Genomic DNA, 20,505 nt, shown 5'->3' with positions numbered 1-20,505 from the left:
GAAATGTTATGCTAAAAGTGCAAGTTGTACCTCATCACTATCCACTGAAGGAGGAAAACAAAAAGTTTTAAGAAACACCTCTACTGAGTCTGTCCTATGCCAAGACCACTGACCCAAGGCCCAGAGCACCGGAAATGCTTAGCCTTTCCTCGAAGACCCATTACAACAGTAATAAGTAGAGAAATTGGAAAAACGAGATCATGTACAACACACTTCAAACCCATGTTGACTTCCTGAGTCTTAAAGAGATACTCTCTAAACATTCGGCAAGACAAAAACTTGATAGGACTTCAGACCTTGCAAAAGTTTAAAGGCTATCTAGAGGTCTCCTGAACTTCTCTTCTGAAAGCTGCCCTTACCAGCAAAATTAACAAAAGAGTTGAGATAGTCTCAAGTGATTCTGACAAATGCAGGTTGCCACACTCGAAAATTCTGGTTAAGGAAAAATATTGTACTGAATTTTCTGGATAATTAGTTTAATTCCCCAGGCTCTTTTGCTAAAATAGATCTAGGCTGTCAGTTTGAAACTCAAATGTTCAATAAGGGACCGATCCTAAATCAAGCTCCAACTCTATTGTAGATTGCTGTTCAGTCATCCTTTTTTCCTGACCCAGAAAGAAGACAAAATTCTGTTCATTTACATAGTTTATTGTTGTAAACATTAAAATTGTCTTTCTCAAAGAAAGAATTTATCAGAAAAAAAAAATCAGCGTCTCTAACTGTCATACACCATAGAAAAAAAGGCAGTGACTCCATATCATGTGCCATACTGGAAATATACAAAGAAAAATACTACAGAATATGGCATTATTAAAATTCTTACTCAAACATAAAATAATATATTAACTGACAATTTTAGACATTAAAAAAAAAACAAAAAAAATTCAAAGTGCTCAGTAATTTCCAGGGAGTTATGTATATTATAAGCACTCTGGAAACAGTCAAAAGCTGCTGCATGCAAGTTTTGTTTAGCTTTAGACAACAAAATAATCAAGATATAAACTTTCTTTTATCAACATCAACAGTACATACAACACTTACAAACAAGGAATGTTGGACGGTGTTACAAACACTATGTGTCCCTTTTGTCAGGATTTTCTGATGTGTAATACTTGTGCCCACCTATTTTACAATTGAGAAAATGTTTAAGCTCAGATAACTACCAATCTTTATAAAATCTAACAGACTACATAGTGTCTGAAATACTATTTATATAATATAGACATTACTGAAATAGCAAGTGCCTATAACATCTTCGACCTAGAATCAACATGCTTGTCCCTTTTGTGTGTAGTTCTTTTTTTCTTTTTTCTTTTTTTTTTTGCAAACACACTTATCTTTTAGAATTTGTAATATGTATTCATAAATAGGCACAAAATAATTTAAAAAGCCAAACTGCATTGGGTAAATTTACAAGCCTTTCCCTTCTTCAACTCATGCCACCCACGCAACATTTAGTTTTACTATATATTACAGCTTTCTTTACAGCAGAAAACTTTGAAGTCTTTTAAAGGGCAATACTTGTGGGTCCCCTTACAATGTGTGAGGTGTGTGTGTGTGCATGTGTGTGTGTGTGTGTGTGTGTGTGTGTTACATTTGTCTTAATGGCAACAACCAAACATGGCCAAACATTTCCCATCAGACATTAGGAATGTTTCTTCTGAACAATAAACTGATTTTTAAACTGATAATAAAAAGTTTATACCACTGTGTGTGTAGTCCGTGTTCTAAATCCAGGATGCCCCGGAGCCAAAATGCCCTTTCAAGTTCTGCCTGCAGGTTAAGAAATAGCAACAGTTTTTGTTGTTTTTGTTTTGTTTTTTTGTTTTTGTTTTTGTTTTCTTTAGGGATCGAGGGGCTGGGGTTTTATGGAGGGGGTGGGGGCCAGCTAGAGCTGAGACAGCTCATGGGGATATCTCTGCCTTGTGACTTGCCCCCTCTGGATACTTTTAGGTTTCTTTCCAGTTCCTTTGAAGTGCATGGGAGAAGGTCTTAGAAAGGTAAAGTGTCCAGGAAAAGTTTGTCAATTATTGCTGGCGGTGGTACCAAGTCTTCTAGTTTCAGGTAGAAAATGCGCTGTAGCCCCTGTGTGCAAAGAGTACGAAGTTCTGGGAGCTTCCCCAACAGTTTGGACAAATAGTTGGGGCGGTTCAACCCCCCATTATTGAAAGTCACATGGTCTTTGAGACAATTTACAATCTTGTTTTGCAGTTCTTCCACTCTCTTGGGTTCCTTGAGCCCGTGTCTCTCTGCAGAAAACACAATCAGAAACAAAAGAGGAACACACAAAGCAGTTAGCTAGCTGGCAGGACGATGGACGCTCAGGGGCAAGGGAAAATCGCGATAGACCCCTCTGGGCAGTTTCAGAGAAGTGCCCTGCACCTGAGGTACTGACCTGTGACCATAGCCAGGGCAGCAATGCAGGAGAAGGCAGAAATGTCGATGTTCATATTCTGCAAGTTGGAGGAGAATTCAACAATGGAATCAATCCATTCCCCAAAGCCACGAACGCATTGCAACCTGTGCAAGACCACCCCATTGCAAAAGATGAGTTTACCCTCCACTGGGTTGGACCTGCAATTAATACCAAAGAGAGAGAGGGGAGAAAAAGAGAGAGAGAAAAGCTAAACAACTAATTACTTGAAGAGCAATAAATGAGGGATTTAAGAGGCACCTAATTACGGAAGAGTTAATAAAATGTAGACCAGTAGACCTTGAAAGGGTTTAATTTCATAACAATCAAGAACGCCCCCTATCCCACTTCCATTCCATTCACCCAAGGCTTCTGGGCTCATTCCTTCCCTTCTTCTTTTGTCTACTGTCTTTTCCTTCTTCTCTCCCTCTTTCATTTTCCTATTCTGTATTTTTCTCATCCACCCCCCTCCCTTTCATTCCCCTGTCTCTTTCTTTCCCTTCTTGACTCCTCTCTTCCTCCTTTCCCAGCCTCCCCGGATTGCCTCCTCCGTTACCTGTACGCTAATCGCAGCACAAACAGTTCTAAGAAAGCAGACTCGAAAAGCAGGTCTTGGTCGGCTTTGGGCAGGTCAGCGAAGCCCGGGATCTTCTCGGCCCAGCCCCTGATGATCTCCATGGAGCCAGTCAGGAGATCATAGAACTGCTGGATATGCTGGGTGTCATCTCCACTCATCTGATAGTCAGGGTTCGCCTGGAACTGGAATTTCATTTTAAAAAGCACTTAATGAGGTTCTCTAAAATATATAACCCGTGAAATTGCTAACCCCGCTTCTAGTAGGGGAGCCAGGTTTTTATAACAATTAAACCTCTCTCTGACCAGTAAGGAAATTAGATGTTCCGGGGCAATTAATTCAATTAGGGATGGTGCTATGAGGTCGCTGCTTTAAATATGTAAATTACCATTTCCATACAGACTAAATACAGTGCCATCCAGCCCTGGGAAACGTTCACTCTTATCTCCACAAAACAATTGACACGTTAGTATTCATGCCAGTCCCAGAGTGGGTCTCGAGCAGAGACGCCCTTTGCAAATCTTAATAAAATTGCAGTGGCTTCTTGGTTTGCCCGACATACTTCCTCCAATTAAAGCCCACACATTTCTCACAGCTGGGGTAAAAAAGGAATCTGACCACTTGATTTCCCACCCCGCTGCCATTCCTTCTACCTCTCTCTTTCCCTTCCCCAACCCCCAAGCAGGCATCCCCCACCCTGACAGTGCCACAGGGGACAAGGATTAAAGCGTCTCTGTGGAAAATTGGGGATCAAAACCAAGCGGGGCGGGGGGAGCGTTTTGTGCAGCCTGTGGTTTGGGCATTAGAGGCATGAGTGTGTGAGCATGTGTGTGCGTGCGATGGCAGTAAGAAGGAGGGCTCCCAGAGATGTGATCACTGTGGCCTGTGCTCTCCTCCTTCCTCTGTCCTCCGGTCTACACTCCCAGCAACATGGTTTGTTTGTGGCTCTGTGTGCTGCCGGCTCTGCCCACGGCTGTAAAGCCACAGCCTTGCTGGAGGCTGGGGGCTAGTGATGGGTGTGGGAAGGGGTCCTGCCCGTCTGTCGGTTCGTCCACATGCTACCCCCGCCAGCTTCTTACCCTGGAATAGTCCAGGCTGGTCATAGCCGGGTTGGAGTCGACATGGGCCCTGACGAGGGCACTGATCAGACTCACCGGGGGCGAGGGGGGAGAGGGCTCCTGTGGGCTCTTCGGTTTCGAGGGCAAGCGACCTCTCCGGCCTTTTAAACTGTCCGTGCGAACCACTGCAAAGGAACAAACGGGTTAGCGTCGCTCCCCCTAGCGGGACCCAGCTGCCGCCTCGGCCCCTCCCGGGGGAAGGCCGCAGCCCCGGGGCCGGGCCGCCGGGCCGGGCCGCGCAGGGTCCCACTGCTTGTAAAGCCTTTACTGACGAGAAGCATCAAAAATGTGGGGTGGTTTTATGTGTTCTTCCAAATGGGTCGTTGGGTTGAAGGCGAGAAGGGCCTGGCTGCTTTCTGCAGGGCGGGATGGGCAAGCAGGCAGCTGCTGGGTCGTGGAGGCCAGACTCTGATGGGGGTGGGGGGTGGGGGGACCCGGAGACCTCCCCCTCCCCCCCCCCCCCCCCCCCCCCCGCCGCTCTGGGAAGTGGAAAACGCGACTGGGGTGGGCGCAGCACTTTCCCGTGGGCGCAGACCGGGGAGTGGGCTACTTGTCCCGACCTACCTTCTTTGACCATCCCAACAGCCAGGCACTTCTGAAATCGGCAGTACTGACAGCGATTCCGGCGCCGCTTGTCCACTGGGCAGTTTTTATTTGCTAAACACACGTATTTTGCGTTTTTTTGTACCGTGCGCTGCAAAAGGAGACAATACAGACCGATTTTTTTTTTTTTTTTTTTTTTTTTTTGAAAATCCAGCAACCCAGGGGATCCAGGAAGAATTTCTCAACGGCTGGGATCTACACTCCCTCCCCACAAACAAACACGTATACACCACTCCTTTTTTATTTTTTTTTCCTTTTCTTTTTCTTTCTCTTTCTTTTCGTGTTCCTACCCCAGGGCATTTAACAGGAGAAAATTGATAGCGTTAACATTTGAGCTAACCTCGCCGCTCCTCGCTGTGTTTTATATGCCAAGAGAAGGAGAAGGAGACGCTCAGTAAATACAAATCCGTGGGCATTCATATTATTTACATTCCTTGGAGACCTTCTCTATTTAAAATGATAAGATTATTCAATCAGGATGGCGAAATAAAGAGATCACTTAATTTGACCATAGGGAATTCTGTTCCACTTGGTTAGCTCAGACACGGTTCTCTGTCCTAACCAATTTCAATCTGAACAGAGAAGACAGCTCCTAGCACATGCAAATGACCCTCTTCTAACTCTGGCTCCAGCAACTTCGGGCTGGGGCCTGCCGGGTCTTCTGCGTGCAGAGGATGCGACCCCAGGTCTCCCGGCCTTCTACTTCCCTTTCTCAGGCACCCAGAAGCCTCCGCCACAGTCCGTGAACCTCTGTAGGGCCGCCTCGGCGGACCCGGGAGTTGGGCCAACTAGGTGGGACTGGGTTGCCTGCACCCAGGTGCAGCGCGCACTCGGAGGCTCCCGGCACTAGGGGGCCCCTACCTGCCTCCTCCGCCCGGTCCTCGCTCACCTTGAAGAAACCTTTGCAGCCCTCACAGGTGCGCACGCCATAGTGTTGGCAGGCCGCGTTGTCGCCGCACACGGCGCACAGCCCCTCGTTGGAGGGAGAGCCCCGCGACGGCGGCGAGGGCACCTGCGTGTCCAGCAGCTGCGACGCGTGGCCGATCTGCAGGCCTGGGAAGCCCATGGACGCGGGCTTTCGGATGGGGTTGGGCACAGCGAAGGTCTGCCCGTCCACCACGTGGTGGCTGCCCGCCTGCTCCGGGTTCATGGGGACGTGCAGGGGCCCGTCGAAACGCATCTGGCAGCTAGACACGGGGGTGCCGGGGGGCGACTGCTTAAATGAGAAGAGGGAGAGGCGGGAGACGGGCGTTTTCCTCTGCTCGATCATGTGCGTGGTGGCCACGTAGTTCTGATGGAAGTTGTGGAGGGAGCCTGGGTCATCCCACATGGGGCTGTGCTGCACTTGAAAGCCCGGGGTGGTGGGCGTCGGGGGCGAGGAGGGCTTGTAGTAAACCGACCCGGAGTGCGGCATCATCTCCTCGGACTGAGGGGGCAGGTGGCTGTGTTGCTGGTAGTTGTGCATCTGAATGTCTTCTACCTTAATGGAGGACTGCTGTCCGGACAGGGGCATTTGGTACAAGCAAGGTGGCTTGACGTCGTAGCCTGTGCTGTAGTTGTCCATAAAGGTACTGAAGCTGGGGAGAGAAGTGGTGGCAGTGATTTCAGTGTTGGTGAGGTCCATGCTAAACTTGACAAACTCTGGAGTTAAGAAATCGGAGCTGTATTCTCCCGAAGAGTGGTAACTGTAGCTCTGAGAAGCGGGGCTGGCTCCTTGAGGCGAGGACCCATACTGCGCCTGAACACAAGGCATGGCTGGAAATGAAACAGGGTAATATACACTCAGCCTGGTCAACTGAACACTTTTCCCGGGGCTCGGGTACACCTGGAGCTACACCGGCAGCTCGTGGCGGTCAGAGAGCACGTAGGGACGCGAAAGGAAGGGCGGAGAGCGCGAATGCTGCGAAGCAAAACAGTGCAGGGCATGGAAAGGCTGGTCCAAGGGAGACCCAGAGCTAGAAAGCTATTGAGGGTCTCCATTCCCGGATATCTCAACCGCCTCCCCCCTCACCCCCTCACCCGGCCAGTCCCGCTCAAATGAGCCTTTCCTCTGAAGCTCGGGTTCAGCAGGCTCATTCTAGAAATGAGGGTGAATTGCACAATGAGAATGTTGTTCCCCAAGATGATGGGCCAGGAAAACCTTAAGTGACAGAGTTTGCTGAGGAAGATCGTATCGCCCTGTTTCTTGATGGTCAGGGAACTCGGAGGAGGGAAAGAAAAAAAACAAAGTTGCACTAACCTTCAGCCGAATTACAGGCGTTTTCGAGGAAATTAAAGGTGGACAGTGTCGTAATTCAGTGAAGGACAAGGTTTCCAAGATTTTTAGAAAAGCAATGGGGAGTCCAGCCTGTCGGATCTCCTCCCTGAAACACAGACACAAGAAGCTTCAGGGTGACTTTCCCGACAGATTCATCTGGGCATCAGTAGAGTCACCAGGCAAGTCCTTCTATACCTTCCTTGGTTGTTTCATTGGAAATTAATGTGTAGCCTTTACCAAACTTAGGAGTTAAGATGAATGTGTAAAAGAGATGGCTGTAAACAACAGGAAATGCCAACCCACTGCACTGTGTAAGTCCTTGCAGAGAGAGGGTTCTGAAGGAGAAAAGGTACTTCATGTACTTATTTAATACTTATGATGTAATAAATTAGGCCCTTTGCTAAGATGCAGGGGGGTAGAGATGGAGGTGGGAGGGTAGTGTCATTTCCATTTTTGTTTAATTCAGACTCAAATAAGAAGAAACTAGAGTTTAATAAAATGCAGCACTGGAAACTTCTATCAAGTGTTTTCTGTAACCCCTGTGGTTACAGAATGCTAGCAAGGCCTGGGCAGCCCTGAAGGCGATCTGAATGGAAGCGTCTGGATTTTGACACAACACTGGGGTTGAGGATACAGGTGAATTGGCATTCACTTTCCCCAGGAAATTTGCCTTTCAACATCTTTAGTGGCCAAGGGGTGGGAGGCAGAGACCCTACTTTTCCAGGAGCATCTTAGGTCAACTGCAGAGGGAGGGAAACACTGCTTATCTGGTGTTGGCACCGAGGTTAGAAGCATTTCCCAACATAGGGAGCCAAACACCTTCCCTATACAGCCTTCCACAATCTGCCTACTTGCCGGAACAAGGCATTCTTGTGTCCCAGTAATTTTCAGATGTTGCCACTTGGAAGGCATTCTAGAGCACAGTCCTATTACTAATGAAAAAGAAAGCCAAATATATCCATTCCTTCTGTTCTCCTTCCCCCACCCCCATAATCTTGCTTCATGGGGAGGAAGGTTAATCAGAAAAAGTAGAAAGGAAAGCGGCCCATGATAGCCACAGCCCTTAAGAGATATGCCTGTGCTGGATATTAACCTCCTGGTAACTTCGCAGTTTCATAACTGTACTCTTTACTCTCTATCTCTCTGTCTCTCTGTCTCTCTCTCTGACGCACTCACAAACACAAGCACGGCATGTGTCAAAACCAGAAATTTCAAGCAACTTAGTAATAGGACACTGTACCAACAGCAACACTACCCCTTATTCAATAATACCCAGGAAACCCTGGCAATCCGGCCAGCCTCGGAGACGCAGTTCCCAAGCAACAAATAAACTGAAGAACTTTCTCCCTGTCCCTTTGTGGGCAGTGTCCCAGACCCTCGTATATACAGGACCTGGAGTCTCCCTGCCCAATGGTAACAATCAATTCTGCTCTAAGAGCAAACTTTGGGCACATTTCCCCAGGCAAGTCCACAGCTCTCCCAAACTATGCAGGTCTCTCTTCCACGTCCACCAATGAGGAGCCTGGAAGCCTGCTGGGAGCCAACTCCCCCCTAGTGCCAAAGCTGGAGTTCGGGCAAATGACCGCTGTGGCTGCACGCACCTATTCCCCATCCTCCCGCCCCGCTCGCGCTCCGAACCTCTGGCGCCCACTTCCAGAAAACCTGTCCCACACATGTGGAAAGAAGAGACGTGCAAAAGAAGAGAGAAGGATAAGGGAACTCGAGCTGCACGGGCTGCGTCTACTCACTTAGGAGTTCTCCGCGTATTTCTTCATTCATTCAACTCGGCCGAAGTGTAGTTCCCTCTGGGAGTCCGGGTGGCAGGGTCGGGGAGGGGTGGGCGAGAGGGGCGAAGGTAGCCTGGTGGCCGAGAGCGGGGAGGGCGCAGGAGAAGGCGGCCGCCTGGGCAGGCGAGCGGGACCGCGGAGCCTAGCGCGAGCCGCCGGGCGGACTGGCCCTGGCCGCCAATGTGCCTTTGTTTATGTGGCTCGCGCTGCCGCTGCCAACATGCACCTAAAGTCTCCGCGCGTCAGCGCGCGTCAGCGGCCCGCCGCCCAATCGCCGCGCCGCCGCGCTCCCCGGACTCCTGGCCGGCTCTCGCTTTGGTATATTTCCGACCTGACGTCACGAGTAGGGCCGATTTTAAGGTGGGAACCGTTCTGGGTTCACCTTGGTCGCCAGCCTGGGTTTTTTTTTTTTTTCTTTTCTCTGTCTCTTTCTTTTTTCTTTTTTTTTTTTTTTTTTTTCCGAAAGAGGTGTGACCTCTCCACTCAGGTCCGCGCAGCCCGCAGCACCGCGACATCTCACCTCACCTTCCCCCCCCCCCCACCTCCCAAACCCCCAGGCCACTGCTGCAGCCCGGCGGCTCACTTGTGGGGGAGGGTGCAACAAAAGCCCGGGCGGCAGGGAACGCTGACGAGGGTCAGGTAGCCAGCACCTGGACTAGCAAGGGGTGGGGTGTATCTGGCAGTGTCCTAACCTCACGCACTCACAACTGTCACCTTCATTAGCGGAAGCGCGTACAGACGTCCCACGACCCGAGACGGTCAAAGGGCTTAGGCAGTTAGGGTGGGATTTCCCTAGTCCGATGCATATCCTTTTTCTCCTTTTTCCTGTCCATGGCCTCCTCCTTTGGCGTTGGCATTCTCTGTCTCTGTCTCCCCTCCCCTCCTACACACACACACACACACACACACACACACACACACACACACACAGTCCAAGGTGGAAGGTACTGGGTAGGGCCTGTTCTCTGTGTTCCCTTCTTTCCTTGCAGTGCCCACGTGCAAGGGAGGATGTGGTGCGTGGAAAGGGGAAGAGAGGGGAGCAGGTAGACAGCATCCCAGCCCTTCAGGGATCCCCAAAGTCAGAATGAGGCGTCGCCCACTTTCCTTTCGCAGACAATGCAGCCGAGCAGCGGGCAACAGGTGCGCCTGCGGCGGAAAGGGGCTCTAACCCCACCTTTCGCCAACTCTAATACTTTCGACACTCCTGGGTGCCCACCAACTTGTACCCCAGTACGAGTTGTAGAGACACAAATCAACCCTCCTCTGAAGCACAAGGGCTCTCGAAACCTCAATCTGAGAGCCAAAAGGGAAAGGCAAAACATTGGGAGAGGGAGGGGTATCTCCGCGAGCGTAAAGTTGTGCGTCTAGCCCTCCCAGGAGAGGGACTCGGAGCACCGTGGCAGCTCGCCGCACCCCCGCGGCTGCCCGATTCCCCGCCGACTCCACTTTGCAAGCCAATCCGCCCGCCAGGCTGAGGGCGCAAGGCGCTTTCTAGCAAAGGAAACGCCACCTCTCCCGGGATCGAGCCCCCTTCCCTGTTCCTCGGGCCCGAGCAGGGCGGGCCTCTGCGGGCTTCTCCCAAGGGGCTGGACGAGGCTGGGACGTGGGGAGGGAAGCTTCCGAGGTATCCCCCTCTCTGCCCGCGAAGAGTTCCAACCGCCCCTCCTCCCTTGGCAGGGCTCGATTCCAGGCTGCGGGAGCCCCCTGGCAACTTTCCCCCGACCCCCATCCTGGCGTTCCCTGGATGGGCAAAAAGCGCCGCGGAACCAGGCGCGTTCCGGAGCCGCTCAGCTCTAATCTGCACCCTAGCCTTTGCCCGCTCCCCAGCGGCTGGAGAGGCGTAGCCATCAGGTGTCCTGCGGCTGCCCCGGGAAGCCTCGGGCTCCTCTGCGCCGCAGCCTCGGCAAAACCTGCGTGGCCACCTTAAGTTTCCCCCAGATGTTTCGACTGCCGCCGCCGCCGCCGCCGCCGCCGCCGCCGCGGCTCAGCGGTGCCCCAGCGGGCCGGAGCACAAATAAAACCAGGAAGTGTGTGTGAGTGAGTGAGTGTGTGTGTGTGTGTGTGTGTGTGTGTGTGTGTGCGCGCGCGCGCGCGCGTGTGTGTGTGTGTGTGTATGTGGGGGGGGGCTGTTGTGGTGAGTGAGGATGTGTGAGTAGGGGGAAGACGGGAGGAGGGCGAAGAATAGCCTATTAGCATGAGCTCGGTAGCGTCAGCGCCCCGTGGGCAGGAGCGATTCCACGCGAACGAAAGGGAAAAAGTGAGAGTTTGGAGAGCCGGGGAGAAGGAAAGGGGTGGGGGTGGCGGTGACGCAGGGGCGCAGGCATTGACGCACCCGCGGGGCTGGGCCCAAAATAGCAGCGGCTCTAGCTCGGTGGCGCCCTCCCGGGTTCCCTTCCCCTTCCGCGAGGGAGCAGGGCGCTGCCAGGAGGAGCTTTTCCTTGATCCCAGCGGTGGGCCAGGCTCCCGGCAGCTATTTTCAGGCAGTCGGAAACTCAAACGCGGCCACGCCGGGGTGGCGGTTATTATTTTTTAATATATTCCTAGGAAAGCGGGGGCCAGGAGAACTTTAAGGTTGTAACCAGCACCCTCCATACACAAACACGCACATCTGAGTAGGTACATTCCCTCCACAAGTTCCTCCTCCCTTATGGCCATTTTTAAAAACACTAGGCTTTAGCCTGGGTTGAGCCTGGGGACAACTTGAGAATTCTCTCCCAGAGAGTGGAAAAGTGTTCTGCAGTTCTTAAAGTGAGCTCTGAGGTAGACACACAGTGCAGTGTGATGCGTTATTCTACAGCAGCAACCTGTCGAGTCTGGCTTAACAGAGCCCTTGCCCAAGTCTTAATGCACCCAAGATCAAGAGGCAGTTTTCCACAGCAGCTAATTATAATTATTAGTAACTGGAGATGGAAGGATTCAATATCACAATGAAAAAGAGACAAAAGGTGGACATTTGCCCTTGCACCCTACAACTTGTTTAAGAGTTCTCCCTCTTCTTCAAATTCCTATTTTAGTTCCTGGCAAGCGTTACTTCTTAGGAAGGCACCCTGGATGCAAGACTGATAAACTCATTTGAACCAATTACTGGATAAGCTACTTCTTGGGCTAGCATTTTTGGTAGGGCTTCGGATGTGCTCGGGGTGGAAAGGATGTAACACAAACATCAGAAAGAGTAAAAAAGGACCACGCTCAAAGCTCCTGACTCCTGTGTCCCCACCAGATTTTGACGGAACGAAGTCTCAGTAGAACCGCCAACGTCTGTAATTGACTGATCCTGTCAGTAGGGGGCCTGACTCCACAAGGATCAGGAAGATTTCACTCACTCACTCACTCACTCACTCACTCACTCACTCACCAGCTAGCTATTTACTACTTAGGCCAAACCCTAGGAGAGAAAGCTGCAGGCCCAAATATTCGGTACTGTGCTGGAATTTATAAATAGCTACAAATCTTTTATTCTTGTCTGTTTTTCTTAAAAGGGGAAACAGTTGAACACATGGAATTAGGTTCACAATAGATACTCTTTTTTTCCTCCTGCCCATGTTTAACTCCCTGTTAAGTCACAGGGGGGGGAAATCAAAATAGTAATAAAATCTCTCATTTTATCACCAAGTAGCTCAAATTGGCATATAGTTTGGAAAAATGAAAGCATGTTTTAAAATCCTATGATTACATGTTTAAATAAATTATAGTTTAGAAGAGGATTCCTGTGGGTGTATTTGCTAGTACATAAGAGAATGCTTTTGTGCACAGAGGTTTAATTACACATATAATGGAATCAAAATGTAGAATTGAACAACCTTTTAGAAAATGTTAAAATGATGCTTTAGGCTAAAAGAAACTGAAATTTTGCACTTATATATGACTGCAACCCTTCATAATTTTTTAACATAGATTCTTGAATATAAACTATTTTATAACTCAACTAAAATGACAATACTAGTTTTTTTTTCAGGGCCAGGATTCTGATACAACTTTAAATTACTGCGATGTATAAATGTGTAAAATTAGCCCCACTGAAGGTCTGTTTTCTTTAATGAGTTAAATAGGAGTGAAAATTGGTCTTATACATAAGTAGCTCCTTCTTTTGGAAACAACTAAATGACAAAATTGCCAATTCTATCAATCTATACAGTTAAATGATGTCAGAAAATCATTTAGGGAAGTCATGTTACTATATTATCTTTTAGGATATTAACCAATATTAAGCAGAATATATTGACACATGTATAGAAAGATATTTTTATAAAAAATAATATAAATAATACATACACTCACATCTAAACCAAAGTATTTTATTTTATGCATGGCTAGACAGATTATACTTAATAAAATTGAGCTTTTCGTATAATTTAGAAAGCAAACATAGATGTAATCCCATAGGATTTTCCATCTTAATGCATGGGAAAGGGGTCCTTAGGGAATCTTTTCACTATTCTCCCAAAATGAACTCAGAGTAGCCCTTACAATTCAGATATAGTGAAGAGACATCACTGTTATACTGTAGGAGTTGAGGCATGTTTAAGATATTTCGTAATAAAATTACTTAATGGAAACGATCTTAGACATTAAAATGAGATATATATTTTAAGTTATATTTTGACAAATTTATATTCATGGCATTTGTTGCCATTCAGCAAGACATTTTACATTAGTGATAGAAGAGAGAAATTTTCACTTTGGAAAACAAACTCAGTTATGGAACTACAAAATAATTTTTTAATATTGAAGGGTTTTTTTGCTTTTTTCCTTTTGCCTTTTCATTTGCATTAATAGGATATTAATCGGTCAATCATTTATTCTCTTCCTATAGGATGCTTACACAAGAAGTCAATTGCTTACCTGATATTCACATTTTGGGTAGTTATGGCGTTTTACTCAGTTTTATTCAGCCCAATTTTTTTTTTTTTTTTTTTACCAACATCACTCACTGAATGCAAAATTATTTCTTACTTCAATACAGAACTCCATTCTAGAAATGTGTAAAGATGTGCAGGAGAAAACAGCACTCTTTTTTTTCTAGAAGCATCTACTTGCAAATTAAAATTATAAAACTGAACATATGGTAAAGCCTCATGCCACTCAAAAAGTATTTTGCATAATAAAAATTCTTCATCTTTTCTCTAATGCTTGACTCTCAGTAACCATCTCCTAAACAATTGCTTTTAAACTAATCACTCAGTATTTTCTTTCTGTATGTGTGGTAAAGTACACAGAACATTAAATTTACTATCTTAGCCGTGTTCAAGTGAACTGTTCAGTGATGGTAAATACATTCACATTGTTGTGTACGCATCACCACTATCCCTCTCTACAATGCTTCATCTTATAAAGACGAAACTGTATACCCATGAAATAGTAACTAGCCCTTCACCCATACTCCCAGCCTATGGAAACCACCAGTATTTTCCATGGAAGAATTCTTTTTGGTTAAGCAAGGAAGGGTAACTTTGGTTTTGGATTTCATTGCTAATTTCAGTAAACATGGATGGGAGGGTCAGTCATTAAATTGTACCAAGTCCTAGAAGACATCTTAAAGATTCTACGAATAAGTAGCTACATGCTAAGAAAATATCAAGGGCACTTGAAATTCTAAAAGTAGCTAATAACATTAGTAACTATCACAGTATTATATAGCATACTAAGTAGATAAAATACATACACTTTGTGACAGTTTCTGTGCTTATATCACAGCTGGCTAGTTTCGGTCTACCTTTAATGACAAAATAACCACTTTTGATTCTTTTCTTTTTCCTCAGACTACCTGGTGGATAGGAACCTCTTGATTTAATAAAAAAAATGAACATCCTGCACTGATATATTACGACAAAGACATATATGCCCTTTTCCTCATCATAATTCTGCAATTATCAAGCCTACAATTTTAACACTACAAAAGTAACTTATAGCAAGGACCCTTATAGTGATAAGTAATAAATCTAATTACCATATCCTTTGAATAGATGTAATATAAATTTCATTGCTCACTTAAAAGTTCTAAAGTTAACAGCATAAACTTGAAGTTGAGTAATTAAGTAATCCTTATATAGACACTTATTAAAGTATTTATACATATTATCTTAAATCTACATCTATCATTTTGCCAATTAAAATTAGGACTTTAATTGCAATTAAGTAATTTAATTGCCAATTGAACAGCAAAATTGCTAAGTGACTAATTTTAATGCCTATTTTAATTACCAATCATGACTGGGGAGGGAGCTAATCAAGTTACATCAAGCAGTACCAGAGTAATGATGTGAAGAAAAAAAAAAAAAAAGTAGAACAAACATTCAAGGCTACATGCTTTAAAAAAAGAAACATAAATTAAATAAATGCAAACACAATCTTATAAATGTATAAAAATACTGTATTTCAATATCTGAATACAGAACATGAAAGAGAACAAGATTAATTAAAGAAGCCCCTGTCAATCTTCAGTCAAAGTAAGGAAAACCAAGTCAAATTTTTATGTGGTATTTACATGGCACTCACACTAACCCAGATAAAAACAAAGCTGCATATAGCTGAGAATAAAAGACTGTTTCCTGCCTGGCTGGTTAAATATTTACAGATTGACAGTTTTTAAAGAATTCTTTTAAAATGAAATGCTATAAAAGAGAGAAACAAGTTTCCAATGCAGCAATGTAGATTTTAAATTTGAAAAGCAAACAGGGCCAGTGCAGTGGGACCAGCATACTCTTTCCTCATGGCTCTCCTCCCCACCCCCACTCACTTGAATGCAGAGTTCTATGAGAGGCCTAATGCCAATCCATAACTTGTCCCATGTTCCTATGAGAAACACATACATCTGCCCTATCTGCCCTATTTTAAAATACATTCGTGAGTAAAAAATAAGAAGGCAGCTAGGATTACATCACAATTAAAATTAGAGCATGGGGAATATACCCTCTCCTAAGGGTATCTCTTCATTTTCAATTAAAATAAACAGGCCAGCTCAAGATAAAAGCTGTAAACCAGCAGGCAACCAGAAACAGTGGTGAAAATCTTCTTGGCCAATACAAACACATTTTCAAAAGTTTTCTTTTCCAAACGAATTCTCAGATTAGCAATATGGAAGGGCAATATTGAATGAGGGAGGTGAAGTTGAGAGCTCAAAAAATAGAAAGTGATTCCCTGGTAGACAATAACAATGCTAGGACTTCCCAGCCACAGGGACCGCCTTGGCTGCCAGCCACCTCATTTAGAGTAACAATGGACATCCATCAAATCTTCATTTAAAATAAAAGTCATGATGCAAGGTCCACATCTTGTTTTTACTACTGGATGTGTCTACCAAAAATATACATCGTTTAGGTCTACAAAAGGGCCCCAAATCATTCATGAACTATCTGTAATGTTGTAACTTGAGAAAAAGCAAATCGTGCTGCTTAGGATTTTATTTACTAATGGACTTGAATTCTGAAATGAAGCACAGCAGGCCTGGCTTTTGAAGGAGGAGCACGTTAATAATCATGGAGCCTAACAAAAGGCTGCATATCTGCTCATGACAATAACAGCTTTATAAGGCCGAGTTCTGTGTGACTGATTAAAGGACACACTCACTGCCTATTCACAAGTCACGGAGATGGAGTCATTATTGACAAGCTCACTTCTGATCAGGGTTAAAACTCATTGAGTGCTGGTGCTGCAGAGAGAAAACCTTAGCCATTAAAAGATTACCAAAAACAGCCCCCAGAAATGGTCGCCATAACTCAGATATAGATCTTAATGTGTTCTGTAGAAGATTTTTCTGCTATATAAATAGACAAAAGGTCTTAGATTATTTGGTATTGCCAAGATTATCGCACTAACCCAAGCACCAGGTAACACGTCATCACCTACGACAAAAGGAGAAAAAAAAAAAAAAAAGGAAAAATACTGTCTTCTAATTTCAAAATGATACTGAAAGGACATGATGTATAGACAAACTTTCAGAATGTTAACTTTCAGACCCGGACATGACTGAAAATATATACTTGTTCAGATTGCTTAGGTCTGTCTTGTGTATTTTGTTAGTCTGTGAGGTCACATGAATTCACGTGATGTACATATTGTTGGAAGGGAAATCTTCCAAAAGATATAGTATGACCATAGATTTCAGATATCCCTTAATGGGTAAAGGTTAAAAAAAAAATGTTTTCATAAGTTGTTTACTTTTTTGTTTTAGCCTTCTTTCTTGTTTTCCATGTTGCCTCCCTGCATTAGTGGAAGAAAAAGGAGGGGTACACTAAGAGACAACCATGTTTATAACCTGAAATTAGAGGCAATCAACCATTTTATTAGTCACCAGGATACTTAAAATAAGACCTGTGAAATATTACAGAAATATTCCACTAGGATCTAAACAGTGACCTCAGTATGCTGTGACTGACATGGTGGGGGGAAAAAAAACAAACGACCAGCATGGCCACATAGATGATCCAAGTTAAAGTACACACATAGTGTGTATGTGGGAGGTTGGGGGGGCGGGGGTGTGTTTGTGTATAGAAATTGTTTGGCCGGGGAGTTCTTCCTTACATTTCTTATATTTCATATTTCTGATGACTGTTTTCTGTAAGTTACTTCCCAAAGTTTAAGAATAACTGAAGTTTATTTAAAAAAAAAACAAAACAACAGAATTTCAAATGGTTAATAGGCTTAGGAGTTATATTGAAACAACTCAGAGAACACATATTTTTCGTAGGAGTTCTTTAATTTTCTGGATTCCAAAAAGTATGGTGTTCCTAAACATTACAAACTCTTAAGTAACTAGCTCTGGAAATTCATATTTTCCATTTCTCCATACTCTCATCAATTAGTATTTGGTTGGCTGACTGGAAATTTTCTGAGACAACGGTTTTGCCAAACTTTATAAACTTTGTTTTGTTCGGGAGTGGGGGCGGGGGGGGGGGGGGGGGAGGAGGAAGGCAATACAGAAACCAGCTTTTACAGCCAGAATGATTTGACAGGGCCCCTCAAGCCACAAATAGATGCTACAGAATTTGAAGCGCAGCTCTGTAGCTCAATTTATACCACAGAAAACTGTGAGATGCTATCTCCCTGTTGTTATAACGTATCAGGTCAAGGGATATAAATTGCACCAGGTAATTCATTTTGCCGTTCGGAGAGTCATTAAGATCCTCCCAGAATATATGTGATTGATATCCCTGGAGGTGAAAGGCTAAAGGAACCATATGGCAACATGTTGCATTCCGTATGCTATCTGCCCATCCGTGCTTAAGCTGCCATTAGCAACATCTGTACCTTACGGAAATCCAGCTGCGCCGACGACGGCTGACGGAATTGTACTTGGGGGGGAAATCTAGCTTAGCGCCATTAACTTGAGACTTAGAGTCTATCTACCAGGACGGATGGAAGCTTTCACAATTACACGAGACGACACAAATGCTTTATTAAAGTTTAATTTTGAACTCCCAATTAGCGAAACTGCATTACAAATGGATTGCAATTTCCTAGAAGGCACGGCAAGTTCTCTGCCGGCCTGCCACGTGCGAGAGCCTCCAGAGCAAGCTTTCCCAGCTCGCGGCAGCGGAGAGGGGACGGTTCAGAGCCGGTCTCCGCGTCCCAGGAAGTCCCTAAAATCCCCGCCAGCCCCTCCTTCCGCAGGGTGGGGGCGTACCCGGCCAGAACCGGCGGGGAGGGGCGGGGGGAGTCCTCTATTATCTTGGTCTCTCGGGAGGAGCCTCATCTAGTCAGTCACGCAGAAGTTTCTCTTTCGCTCTTGGCGTGACACCCCAGATCGGCTTCGGGCGCGCGGGCCAGCGGGGCGGAGGAGCCGGGAGGCCGGAGTCCCGGCAGGGCTGCCCGGCGCTCGCACCCACCCCGCTCCCCTTCCCCCAACCCAAACAAAGCCCCGCTCCAGGTCCAGGATACGTTACCTGCCCGGCGCTCCCGGCCCCTCGGTCACCGCATCCCCCGCAGGCGCGCCTTGTGCGGGTCCCGCTCCCCGGGACGCACAAAGTGGCCGCCCCCGGCCGGCTAAATCCCCCTCTCTCGTCATGTTGGGGGTGGAGGGAAGAGGGGAAGACGGGGGAAGTGGAAGCGGGGAGGCTGGGCCCAGGGGAACTTACTGGTAAAAAGAAAAGAAAAGAAAAAGAAAAAAAAAAAGGTAGAAGCTGCTGGTGAGGGGGTCTTGGGGGGCCCGGGGCCCGGCCAGGGGCAGAAGAGGCCGGTTACCTTTCGGGGAAGTTGAGGGCGGGAGGGAGGGGGGGGGGGTCAGGGAGCGGCCGCCCGCCCCCCTCCCCCGACCCCCAGCGGCGGCGGCAGCTGCACACACAGAAGCCCATTGTCACCAGCGCCGGGCGCGCAGCCCCGCGGACTCGGCCCCGCGGCTAAGCGCGTCAGCGGCCCCGTCAGCCGGGCCGGGCTCCGTGACGCGCGCGCAGCCAGCTCTATAAATAACCCGCCGCCGGGCGGCTCGGGCGGCTTTCCAGTGACGCTGGGGCAAGGCGCGGGAGGAGGAGGGCGAGAGGAAACAATAAAGCCGCCCGCCCGCCTCCCCGGCCTCCCTCCGCCCTCCCCCGGCCGCCCTGGGCCCTTCCCGCCGCGCTCGGCTTTCCCCGCCCCGGCCCGCCCCGTTCGGAGCGCCGCTCGCGGGTGGGAAGGGCCGAGCCGAGCCCAACCCACGAGTTTAGCGAAGGGGTCGCTGTGTTACTTACTCGCAGCTCGAGTTCTGCCTCGGGAGGCTTTCTCCACTCTCCGACACCCGTCCTAGTACAGGTAGGGTGTGTTGGTGGCGGCAGATCCTCAGTTCAAAACCAAACAAAAACCTTCCAGCTTCCGTGTCCTGATGTAGCGTATTTCAAAGTATGTGCGTGCGTTCGCATCTCCTAGAGTTCCGCCCACGTCCCTCTCTATATCTGGATCAAATCCTTCCTTCCTTCAGACTCCACCAGCATTGTTTATCTAGGTGGGTTTTTGTGGACCCAGGGCCATGTTACTGTTTGCTTTTGGGAAGTTGGACGAAGGGTGCCCAGTAGAAGCAGCGTGGTCCTGGCTTTCAAGACTCATGCTCTCAGGCTCAGCATTTTTGCATACCTTTTTGGCTTTGAACGTAGCGCAGGCCATTTGAATTTTCCAAAAGCCTGCAGTCTTTCAACGTGCTGGGCTTTCATCAAAGCTGCCATTTAAAGGGGGCTTTATGGGTAATTTTGGGGGGGGGGGGGAGGAGGAACCTCCTGTTCAAGTTTCCATACGTAGGCCAGTCTGTCCCACTCCTTAACACTCCTCGTGCCCATTAAGGTGTTCATATACAACTAGAGGTAGTCTATTTTCTTGTAACCATCGACTAAAGGAGTAGTCAGACGATAATTTCTCCTCCTGAGCAAAATGTCTCAGATATATGAACTCCACGAATTTTCTGGGATGCCGATAGGTAATTTGCAGATGGAAACAAAAGTTTTTAAGTGGCCTGGCACGGATACAGTGAGTTAAAAGGCCTGAGGAAATGATTGTTGATTCACAATCAAGACACAATGGGGTGGTGAAGGGTTCGCTGGGCTGGGAGTTTGAAGACTAGGAAATTTGGGTTTTAATTAGGTAGGTCTTCATTGTGATTCTCTGTGCCACCTTGCAGAAATGACAGCCTTTCCGGCTGCCTGGGTGCCTCAGTCGGTTGAGGTCATTTTGGCTCAGGTCATGATCTCGCAGTTGACCGGTTGGAGCCAAGCGTTGGGCTCTGTGCTGACAGCTCGGAGCCTGGAGCCTGCTTCGGACTCTGTGTCTCCCTCTCTCTCGCTGCCCCTCCCTGC

General features: G+C 47.2%; 1 protein-coding gene across 6 annotated transcripts; it reads right to left on the bottom strand.

Moving 5' to 3' along the window:
• Positions 1 to 990: 990 nt before the first annotated feature.
• Positions 991 to 19,581, bottom strand: NR4A2 (nuclear receptor subfamily 4 group A member 2). Of its 6 annotated transcripts, XM_060626729.3 has the most exons (9): positions 8,714 to 10,815; positions 6,948 to 7,071; positions 5,598 to 6,463; positions 4,670 to 4,799; positions 4,067 to 4,230; positions 2,970 to 3,172; positions 2,558 to 2,574; positions 2,396 to 2,453; positions 2,051 to 2,249 (listed from the first exon to the last, which is right to left on the bottom strand). In XM_060626729.3, the coding sequence occupies exons 3-9, from the start codon at positions 6,459 to 6,461 to the stop codon at positions 2,162 to 2,164; spliced, it is 1,524 nt and encodes a 507-aa protein (XP_060482712.3). In that variant the 5' UTR covers positions 6,462 to 6,463; positions 6,948 to 7,071; positions 8,714 to 10,815; the 3' UTR covers positions 2,051 to 2,161. The 6 variants fall into 6 exon arrangements, 5 of the variants coding, with proteins under 5 accessions (XP_060482709.1, XP_060482710.1, XP_060482711.1 ...); XM_060626726.3 differs by lacking the exon at positions 8,714 to 10,815 and adding an exon at positions 18,634 to 19,581 and having other exon boundaries at positions 991 to 2,249; positions 2,396 to 2,574; XM_060626727.3 differs by having other exon boundaries at positions 991 to 2,249; positions 2,396 to 2,574; positions 4,142 to 4,230; positions 8,714 to 10,813.
• Positions 19,582 to 20,505: the final 924 nt, after the last annotated feature.

This window comes from Panthera onca, chromosome C1 (genome assembly GCF_046562875.1).
Source record: "Panthera onca isolate mPanOnc1 chromosome C1, mPanOnc1 haplotype 2, whole genome shotgun sequence".
NCBI classification, from domain to species: Eukaryota; Metazoa; Chordata; class Mammalia; order Carnivora; family Felidae; genus Panthera; species Panthera onca.
The sequence above is the reverse complement of the archived record's forward strand: the minus strand, read 5'-3'. Positions and strand labels throughout refer to the sequence as shown.